We start from the raw sequence: 10795 nt of genomic DNA on the forward strand, positions 1-10795 counted from the left end.
GAGCAATGAAACGGTTGACAAATGGTCGCTTTCAATTCACGTGGCAACTCTACGTTACCTCGGGGAATTCGTGCGACGACAGAGAAATGTATAGTCAGTAATTCGGAGCTACTCAAAGAATACAAGGATGCAATGGTAAAAGCTTAAGCCCACATATCCCGGAATTTCTCGTTAAATTCCTTGTACACATCGCGAACAACTTCATAAACCTTCCAGTCAGTACTTGAAATTGCCGATGGCCTCACGAAATCGGATTCTTCTCCGTCGTCTTCATCTGTGTCACCCTCATCGGGGTCAACAGCGTGGGTTTCCCCACCTTCTTCTAGGTCATCGCGTTGAGAGGCAACTTCGCTTGACGTTTTCAGCAAAAGCTGCTGCAAGGCCGCCTTGACCGTCGCAAGCGTCAGGGTGAAATCTTGTAAGAGATACCAGATGTCGCCTCGTCTGATGCCATTCGCCGTTTCCAATGTCTTCACTTGACCGTGAATGTAAAAGTCAAAAAGATAGGCGTTGAGATCGTGCTGGGAGCTATTGTCCTCGTCAACCTGAGTAATCAAGTGTTCCATGGAGGGTATAGCATGATTGTGGAGATGGAGACCCTGCCGAACCGTCTGGGTAAGCTCGTTGATGCTTCCAAAAAGATCGCAGTGGCCTGAGGTGGCGACGAAAATGGAGCGAGCAACCACATGGTTGGCAGTACTTTGGAGGTACTTGATAACTTGGGATGATGAAGCATCAGCGCATCTAGAGTAGTCCACGTTGCTGAGCGGCAGTCGCGTACCCGGCCCGATCTGAGCCTCATGTTCTTCTGCGTAGGCAAGAGCGTATCCCGTAAAGATTCGAAGGATTTCTTCATCATGGCGATGTAGGATTGCTCGTGCATGGTCTGAAATTGGGGGTAGAATTACCATGGATGGATATCTTCGGGTAAGTTCCTGAAGATGTCTGCGATTGGCAAAGACAGGCGAGAGGTAACGTCGACCGAAAAGATGGCACATTAGGAGGACGAACTCTCGCTTCGCGAGATCGAAACTCGGCAGCCGGCTAATTTTGTGTAATGCACCATGCCGCAGCAGGGTAACGAGTGCCAGATTGCTTGGTTCAGTGTACTGTGGACGTACTTTAGGAACAACATAGTGGAAATATGGCTTTACTCACGTATAAGTGTGCTGCAACTGCAAAGAGATTCATGGGTTTTCCTGTTTCATTAACAAGATAGCTGCGCCTGAGATACTCAATACTGAACCGCAGGTGATGGAGAAGCTGGTGCCTCCCTAGATCGGATCCAAAGCCGATGCGAGGAAGGGACAGCATGCTTTTTATGGCCTTAACAGCTACTGGTGCATACTTCGAACCCTCCAGCAGGTTAAAGAGCCGTAATATCATCGTGGAGGTCAGTGGGAAGGTTCCACCTAATGAAGGAAGCTTCGATAGAATCAAACGTTGAATACGGTCCATGGGAAGACCATAGAACACAACATTTCCCAAAAGATCGTATCCGCGACGACCGGCACGACCAGCGCATTGTCGATACTATATCAGACTGAGCACGACCAACTGAGAAGCGGACGGGATAGCCAACACACCATCAACGCGGTCAGATATGGCGAGTCACCGCAGAACACGGATGTCCTGGTGGGTGCGTTGATACCCAATGCCAAAGTGCCTTAAGAACGAATTAACGTTGCATTGCTAGTCAATCGATTAGCCCTCACCCGTTGCGATGATGACACGGATAAACCCCAGTCGAAACAACCTAAGAAATGTGCAGTCAGCAAAGTAAATTGTCATAAATGTATCGTGTTATACCCTTCCACGAGACTCCTGTAATGCTTATTCATTCCGGCATGGTGGACTCCGATTCCCCTTTTCAAGGCGCTGATGGCCCACTCCGGGATGTTAGCAAAGGATATCTTTCGAATGTCCCTTGCAAGCTCTGCCTTCGAATAGGATGTGTGGACGGAGGTGAAAGAGAACGCCTGCGAAGGGTCGGACGGGTCAAAGGAACTCTCCCAAGATGGGGTGGGGACGTCCAAATGATCCTCCCCATCGGGTTTCTTCTGCTTCATCAGCCTTTTTGCTGTTCGCTCGCGATCTTTCGCTTGATGCTTCCAGGCCTCCCATCTTTTAATCTTCTGCTTCCACTCTGGGCTCTCCCTTCGCCAGTCAGATTCAGCACGTTCTAATGTTTCAATTAAAATTTGCGCCAAGTGTTCACAGCCAGAGCGGTCGAAGTTGAACAAGATCGCGGGCTGAAGTGGGATGAATTCTGTTAGCGGGCGATTGCTGGCGAGCAGCTTGCTTACCAGCTCTTCCTTGACATGAAGATCGGCTAATAGAACTATCAGGCTCTCTTTGAAGTTCGTCCGCGACGGCGTAGAATTCAATTCCTGAAGAGACATCTGAGCTATCACTGGATCCCGTAGAGTTCGAATCACACTGGTCAAGGGTGAAATTTCGTCTCTCGGGTCTGACGATGCAATTAACTTTGCGAGGAGTTGTTTCAGTTCTGATTCGTAATTCAAAATGTCGGCTTGCCGAAGGAGCCCTTGCGTTGCCCGGAAGTAACTGACCGGATCCAGATGCTGTAGATCTTCTTCGATGATGTTACTTTCAATTGCACGTAGGGCGTAGAAAAGGGATAACGTGTCCTTGGCCTCCAGTGAAAGATCATTTGGGAGTGACCGGATACCTGGGAAAAGCATGCTGATAGGATGTAGGAACCTGCTACGCGAAGTCGCTTGGTGGTCGTCTAAACTGGTAAATCTTTCTCCGCTAGTAATTGCATAATAGAACTTGCGCAGGTGAGAGTAACGATGTGGATGCTCAATGAAAGCGTGTTCGAATCCATGAGCCTCTTGAACAGACTGGAGCCAGGCATTGAAGGTTTCTGGGGAGCCTATTGTAGCTGAAAGACCGCTAAAACGATAGGCGAGGTATTAGCAAAACATATTACATCCGTCGTGTGACAACATACATGATAGGACAGGGTGCCAGCAAGAGAATCTGTTCCCACACAGCACCTCCTTGTTGCTGGCCGATCGAATGAATCTCGTCCAGCACAATTCTATACCAAAGGCCTATCAGCGCTTCTCCGATACAGACGTCATTATGTCATCCCGTACCTCTTAATTCGTGGGGTCCATACACGAGCAAGTGGCGGGGAGAGCAACATAATCGCCAACACTTCCGGAACCGTTACTAAAATTTGGCATTTCAGAGGGTCATGAATCCGATAGTCGCGCGTATGCACAGCCCAGCAACTCTCTGATGATAATGTTAGGACTTCTGATGCTCTCAAATCATGAAGTGACTCACTGCCCACTAAACTCTTGCTGAATCGTGCATATACTTCGGCGGCAATCTGTGTGACGAGCGCTTTGGTCGGCGCCACGTAAACGAGAATTCCGTCGTCCGATTCCCTCAGAACCTTCTCCATCGCATAATATGATATGAACGTCTTTCCTGCACTCGTTGGAGCTATGGAACAGTTAGAACAAGTTCCAACTGAGCCTAAGGAAGACACGTACCAACAACCAAAAGAGAATGACCATTGTCAATGGAGTCCAACACTTGACGTTGCCATCCATCGGGATCGAATGAAACACGTGTATCAGGTTGACTATCCATGCTTCGGTCCATGAATTCACCAAAGAGGCGCAGCTGCCAAACAATGGGATGCTCTGTGATTGACATAAAATTATAGTATGGGGTATTCGTTTTCGACTTGACGAGTTTGACAAATGGGAAGCTCAAAGGCCGATCTTGCAATCCATCTGTTTCTCGTGACAGACGAGAAACCAATTTGTCGAAACCGAGAGCAGTCAAAACGGAGGAAAGGATCTTCGCTGCTGTCGCTGTAATGGCATTTCGATCGGCGATATCTTTCACCATCCGCATGACAGAGACTGTATACAGATCTCGGATGGCAGGCGACTCTCGTTTAGGCTCCTCAATCCACTTGTTAAGCTCGAGATTGAGTCTGTAAAGCCGAAACTCCAAGGCTAAAGCGCCCTCGTCCATCCTCTTGTTGCGGAAAAGAGCCTTTGTCACCTCGATCCGTTCAGACAGCGTCATGCCAGAAAGAGACGCAAGTTTCTCTTTCCACCACGTTTGAGAAGAGTCGTCCTGAATGGTTTCCTTCTTTTGCTTGATCGATTGCAGCAGCTTGTCCTTTGATGATAACTTTGGAGCCTTGTCTTTCTTACTTCCCCGTTGTTCCTGCACATGCGCCTAACCTCAGCATGTGTTTTAGAGTTAGGCTCGTAAACACTCACTTTCATGTTTTGAAGGTGACCCACAGATGAAACCCGAGTCCCTACAACGGGGATAACGATCTGCTGCAGAGTCTTGCCCGCTGCCCCCATGATGGTGGCTGCTTGTGATTGGAGCGAGTTCATGAAACGCTGCTCGGACCTGAGGTGGCGACGCTTCATCCGCTCATCGACTGGCTTCGGGGTCTCGCCACCAAGATGACTGGGCAAAATGGCCTTTTGATTGTGCCAATGCTGTGTATCCGAGAACAAGACTCCTTGACCAAAGTCCGAGTATCCGAGTGGGTCGGGCTCGACGCTTGCCTTCACAGGCACCCGGACCAAAGATAGCTCCTCGTCGAATACGGGATTGCTAAAAGGAAGAAGGTGGAAATATCCAACCTCCTCTTCCTCCGTCACGTCCTTCACCTGCTGTCCCTCTTCCTTTTCGTTCACTTCGTCGTCGTCATCGTCCTCCCACGACCATTCCCCCTTCTGCTCGATTTCCTCCATCCTGTCTTCCTCCTGGTCCTGCTTCCGCTGATCCTGGTCTATCTTCTGCTGACCCTGAGTTTGGTCATGCTCTCCTCCTTCCCCCTTCTGCTCCTCCAGCCTCTGTATCCGGATGTGTGGTCGGACTGACGCTGGCTCGGCAACAAGAACAGGAATCTGGAACAGTAGCGCAAATCTGGAAAAGTTGGGTAAAGGTAGACCTAGCCCTTGCCAAATCCGCTGAGAATCCCGGTACAGTGCCTGCCCAATGAGGTCCTCGACATTTACAGAGTGATTGGACAGGAGAAATCTAATCATAGAGATAAAGACTCGTCCATCAAAATCAAATGCGGCATGAGATGACGATAGGAATTGGGCGGCGTCAAAGAAGAATGTGGGTAGGAGTTTTTGGGATAAGATGGACGTGATCTCGAGAGGAAGAGCCTCTAGCGATCGCGCTCGTTCGCGCACTGACAATGACGGAAGTAAGAGGCAGTGAACAATGAATAGGTAGAGGAGCTCCGGGCGAACGCTCCGGCGTAATTCCTTTAATAGCCTTTGCGAAATTTGGTTGACGACTTCGGTGGTGGATGTTGGGACTGAATCTTGGTCCGGGACGAAGAGTAGGGCATGCTTGCAACCAGCTTGTCGGGACAGTCGGTCGTTTAAAGATGTTTGTGCTTTTAAGAATGAATCCTCCGGGAACACATCATCCACGTGAATGTTCCACCTCGGTTCATAGACAAACGACATGATCTACAGGCTGTGTTGGTGATTGACAAGTGAAGAGTGATCGCAGTAGTCACCTTTGAATCGCGATACTCTGCACCTTTTAGAAGGGTTACCGCAGATCCTCGATTGAGGAGTTTGAACAAAAAGATACGTTGACACAAGATAATTTGAGCAGCAAACGGCCTTCGATCCTTACATAGTCCGCCGTCGTTCATCATAACAAACATTGGCTGCAAGGTTTCTTAGTAAATGAAGATACGCTCAGCTAAGACAGTACCTTCTTGATCGCCTCGTATCTTTTCCATAGAGGATCATCTAGATCGTTAAAAGAGTGCACTGGAATGTCCAGCTTCAAGAGATGGTTGAACAGCAACACCCGCGCCAAGGATCTAGATGAAACTATGAACTGCGAATCGCCCGTTTTCAAAGTTAGATGTCGATTGACTGTCATGCTTGTATATCAGCTGTGAGCACAGCTCTCACATAGGGATCACACTGACCGCTCCAGAAAACGATGTCGAAATTTGCAGACCGTTGGACAAACTCAGCCAAAAGGCGTTCAAGACTGTGGTAGGCGTGGAGTATTTGAAAGCTGCATTCTAAATCCCAATATCATGAACAGCCTCAGAGGCAAGTGATAATCTAACTCACCATCTTCGCGACCAATCGCAAGCAGAGGATCATCGAGGACGATCTGCAAGAGGGATTCACCTGAAAGACGCGTAAGAGAGTGGAGGCAAGCTATGTAAATGGTGAATCGTACCATCGATGATGAACGGTTCACTACCAGCATAATCTCCCAGCAAATCCATCCATCGAGCCGCACGGGATGCTTTTATGTACCATTTTTCGTCAGCCTCCTTAAGAATACTGCCAGGATCCAGGTTGGTGGTTTTTGACCAAGTAGGGTTGCGCGCTATTTTATCTAGGCCATCGAACTCCTCCAAATCCATTTTGTGTGTTCGACCTGGGGAGAGCGTCTAGAAGTGAAGATGTTGAAAAGCACGTTATGTCCGAGCTGCCGCATCTTTGAGTCTTTTCTGGTGCCACGTTGTGATATAGAAGAAGCGCCCAATTTTGATGTTGTGGTCTATCGCGAACGCCTTCGGAGCACTAAAGAGCAAAAGTAAGTTAGGCTGGACCGGTGAGGCGACTTGAGAAAAAAAAACTGTACATGACAGGTCGACAAATCCGCGGTGGATCATCCACTTTTTGAGCGAAGTTCTTTGAGGGGTGTGGCGACAATGGATATGGTTTGCACAAGGTTTGTAGGTTGTACGTTCGTTCATCAACTCGTGAGGCTCCACAGAGAAAGTGGTTTGGATCCCACCCAGCTGGCAATTCATTCCATTCCGCAAGAGCTCGAGGGAGCTTTGAAAGCGAGTGCTCGGCGAACAAAAGTGCACATCAGAAAAAGCCAAAAGCATATGCACGGAACGAGCTGAGATCTATGTGAATTCGCCCCTGCTATGCGAGGACATTGACCGGTCGAGCTCAAGGCTATTTAGGGCAAAAAATTGAGAGGGAAGTTTGGAAAGGTTGAATTGAGGTCATCGTTCGTCGCTGTTGGAAAATGTTGGGAAAATGTGTTTGGCTGAATCGTCTGCTCATCACCAATTTTTTCCCACAAATGATGTCTTGCTCGCGCGATGGTGTTTTTCTAGACTCGGACCACGGTACATAATAGATTGAACGACTGTCTTCAATTTACAAAAAGGGACTTGGCTCGAGTCTAGTGTTTTTCTTGTTCGTCCGACATTCCAGGTGCTCTATTACTTGGGCCAGCTCAACTTACAACCTCGGCCTCAACTCCCAGTATTTCCGAAGGGTGCGTATAATCAAGGTTGCAGCTGAAAGCACCAGAATGGAACGTTCCACGTCCTTTTCCTTAACGACTTCGTTAAGGAACGATGCCCGTCCATATTATCTGGTTTTCCTGTCTAGGTCTAGGAACTCTTCTTTTCGTCCGAGATGAAGATGGGTCATAAGGTTCCTCTTGCGTTTCTGGCTCTTGTGAATGTCTTTGCCACATTTTACTGGCATCGGAATGTTCGAGACGCTTGTATTCTCCTCCAGTTCATCGTGGTCACCAGCCCTTCGGAAGGTGATAAAGCCACTTGATGAGAGCGGAGCCTAGCTCCACGCCAAACCATTCTCAATCATGCTTGCTTATGACATATGGATGGCAAGGCGCACACGTACCTGAAATAGCTCGAAAGGTCGAAGAAAGCGAATCTATCTGGCTACTCAGTCTGACTTCTTGGAAGGCGTAAATTATGAGCGTGATTATTAAACACTAAGTGTAGGCCGAAGGCTTAAATACTGACGAAAATATCGTTCTACGGTGGTGGTATTCGACGATTCGAATGCGGCCTGAGTAACCGCGGTGGCGGTCTGGGTGGAGTATTGGACTTATTGCCCAGTGGGTTAGGGGGGTACAGCTCTCCACCTATCCCGATCACATAACAGCCACTCTGTTGGCATAGCATTCTTGAAGATGTGTTGAAGGGCAAGACGTCGTAACAGCTAACCCGGAAATCCATTCCGCGGTCTTGTCCATTGATTGGTCTCACTACCAAAGGCAACATGCCCTTGCTGTCCGTTTCCTAAACTTGGGTGAGTCACCGATGATACACCAAGGCCAAGCAACTTACGACTGCAGTAGCGGGTACCCAGACCGACGTCAGCATGATTTCCGGTTCTTTGACAAATCTCTGAGAAAGCCGAGCATATACACGGTCCTGTTGGAAGCGACCGAAGCGTTAGGCAATGGATCGATTTCGGTTTCTTTGAAAACGCACGCCTGGATGTAGAGTGCGAGCGCTGATGGGTAAGACCCGCCCCTTCGTGTCCCACATTTCGTCCCCAACTTTGCCGTAGCACTGGACATTATCCGCGTCAACTAAAAAATTCCAGCAAAATCGATCGTGGCCTGGCTGTGCTTGCGTTAATACCTCCGTGTTATCGACAGTGGTGTATACATACTGGGCCACGATGGAGTATAGGTCGACGCACTCTGCCTTGCATTCTCTCGCTCCGCATAGCATATTCTTCATAATATTTCTGAACAACCACCCTGTCGCCTACCTACATAGGTAGCGTTTTCATCGCTTCTGCAGTCGGGAAAAAAAAAAAAAAAGCACGAACCTCGAAAAGATGACCTCGGCTCGTTCCTCCTGGCGGCAGTTGCAAGCGCAAGGGCGCGAAGAGTGAATCATTCACTGGAGATTGATGTGTGGATGGGAGTTGGGTAGCGACCTGATTACATTTGCTTGATGGTCGGCCAAGGAGCGGGGGCAAGCTGGTTGAGGGCAACGTCGGCAATCCTGATGGGAATTGCGACAGCTTCACCGGGACTCGTCTCTTGAGAGGGCGTTGGATCGGCGTGGTGGCGGCTCGTCCATGTACAGGGGATTGTTGAGGAATGGACGAAAGCGACCAGGTTGAGGTGGTCTTGGAGGAGCCACGGGGCGATGCGAGCGAGCCTCGGTCCTTGTGAATTCTTGCGATGGAGACATCACATCGGGTGCTGACTGATATTGGATTGTAGCGCAGCGACAGCGACACAGATAACCGGCGGGTCGGACTTTTCAAGGACGACGATGGGCCATTCAATGACGGTAACGACGGTAGCTTCTGACTTTGAGTTACAGGCATGGGGATTATGCAAATCAATATCGAGGGAACCACCCAAGAGCGAAGGTGCAAGAGGCGAGGAGGGGAGTGGGATAAATACAAAAGAAAATGTGGAGTAATTATAAGTTCTACAGCATTCAACAGCACACATACGGATATCGATACCAAATCGATACTATGTCTTTTCCAGAGAATGATTAGATCCTACCGTAGCGCCGGATGGAAACCTGTTTGTGCGCTAAGAACAAGGTTGACAATTACTGATAGCTTCCGAGGGGGTGTTTTTGCAAATTGGGTCACACAGCTCCTCACAGCTCCTTTGAGGTCAGCGAAGGTGGGTGATAATCATAAATACAGGCACGTACGACAACGTTCGCTCAGGTTCGCCCTTGTTTGCCCTTGTTCTAGTCTTCACCAAGCTTCACCAGGCTTCACCACCGCAACCGTAATTTGTCCTAGAATTGCAATAATAACTTTACAGTGCTTTGCATATTGTTTTGCACAACCAAAATTTCGAAGAACTCCACCAGGGTCTGGATCAGCAGGCCCGGTCATGTGCAAGCAAGTAAAATTAATTGTGGAATTGCAGAGGTAGAATTTGATGGTTCACAGGCAGGAGAAAGTAAAGATCATCAAGGTCTTCTTGTTCACTGTGCCAAACGACGAGCACGAAGTATCCGAGGCTATGAGAAATATCCCGTTTGAACATGCACATGACCCGGCACCTTATTGCCGAGAGGGCGCTGCGCATGGTTTGGGGTAACCAAGACTAACTTGAATATTCCCCGCGCTCTTTGTCTCAAACAGCGCGAGACCTCAAAATCATTCGCCGGATGCGTGTGTTCTCGATGACAAGTTGCCGTATTGTCAAGCATCATCACTTGAACCAAAAAGGGGGATCTTGAAGAAGGCTTGTGGATCCTTGTGGACATCCAAAGTTGAGATTGGACCTCGTCTATTAGACACCTCGGAGCGAGAGCAAAATGACATGAACAAGATCTTTAGCAAATCTTTAGAGTTTGAAAACCGAAGGAGAAAGAGCTGGCATAGGCTAGCATTCGATGCGAGTCCCCAGGAGGCAATAGAGCGCAGGATCCCCTAGGCCTAGCTAACGATTGGGACTAGGCATGATCATCGTAATAAAGAATATATCGACCTTGGTGACGGTCGACAGAGCCTTATAGAACATGCGTGACGAACCTAGCATAGAAGAAAGTAGAGATGAGTGACTCTTCCGCTGACGGTGAAGCGATGTTGAGATTAGACTTCTTTTCTGGACACCATCGGTATGGAAAACAAGAAAAATTCCCGAAGGACGTCCTGACGGCGGGCCGGTTGTTTTCAAATCAATGATTCATCAACGGAGCAGAAACTTTGAGTATACATGTTGAGTCAGCCTAGCATACGAAGCACAGGACACCCCGGCCTGGCTGGTGGTCAAGCAAGGTTGAAACCCAGTCGGAACCACTGTGTTGTCATTGAGGAGAAACACCCCTTTAGCTGATTTGGCTGAAGGCTAAGAAGCCTGTTGTACTGGCCAACGGCTTTGATGGTAGGAGTATTGTGCGAAGGGGGAACCCACTCGCGAAGCCACTTTTGATCAGTCTGGGTCTTGCAAGTTTATCCCAGGCTTCGTCTGAAATGGCGACGATAAGGTGACGACAATAAACAAGACTTGGTGG

At 48.7% G+C, this 10795-nt stretch overlaps 2 protein-coding genes across 2 annotated transcripts; both read right to left on the reverse strand.

Moving 5' to 3' along the window:
* Positions 1-143: 143 nt before the first annotated feature.
* On the reverse strand, positions 144-6430 carry LACBIDRAFT_307067 (uncharacterized protein; the record flags this gene model as incomplete). The annotated part of the gene is made up of 15 exons (XM_001885763.1): positions 144-1109; positions 1159-1533; positions 1587-1666; positions 1716-1756; positions 1810-2919; positions 2978-3067; positions 3126-3267; positions 3319-3480; positions 3531-4221; positions 4278-5501; positions 5552-5707; positions 5755-5921; positions 5978-6076; positions 6129-6188; positions 6241-6430. 15 exons carry the CDS (start codon positions 6428-6430, stop codon positions 144-146), a joined length of 5553 nt encoding a protein of 1850 aa, XP_001885798.1.
* Positions 6431-7400: 970 nt separating this feature from the next.
* LACBIDRAFT_331373 (uncharacterized protein) lies at positions 7401-9134 on the reverse strand (the record flags this gene model as incomplete). The annotated part of the gene is made up of 8 exons (XM_001885764.1): positions 7401-7593; positions 7680-7716; positions 7805-7871; positions 8009-8083; positions 8132-8191; positions 8279-8461; positions 8493-8564; positions 8625-9134. 8 exons carry the CDS (start codon positions 9132-9134, stop codon positions 7401-7403), a joined length of 1197 nt encoding a protein of 398 aa, XP_001885799.1.
* Between the last annotated feature and the right edge of the window lie 1661 nt (positions 9135-10795).

Source organism: Laccaria bicolor, genomic scaffold, assembly GCF_000143565.1.
Source record: "Laccaria bicolor S238N-H82 LACBIscaffold_33 genomic scaffold, whole genome shotgun sequence".
Lineage (NCBI taxonomy): Eukaryota > Fungi > Basidiomycota > Agaricomycetes > Agaricales > Hydnangiaceae > Laccaria > Laccaria bicolor.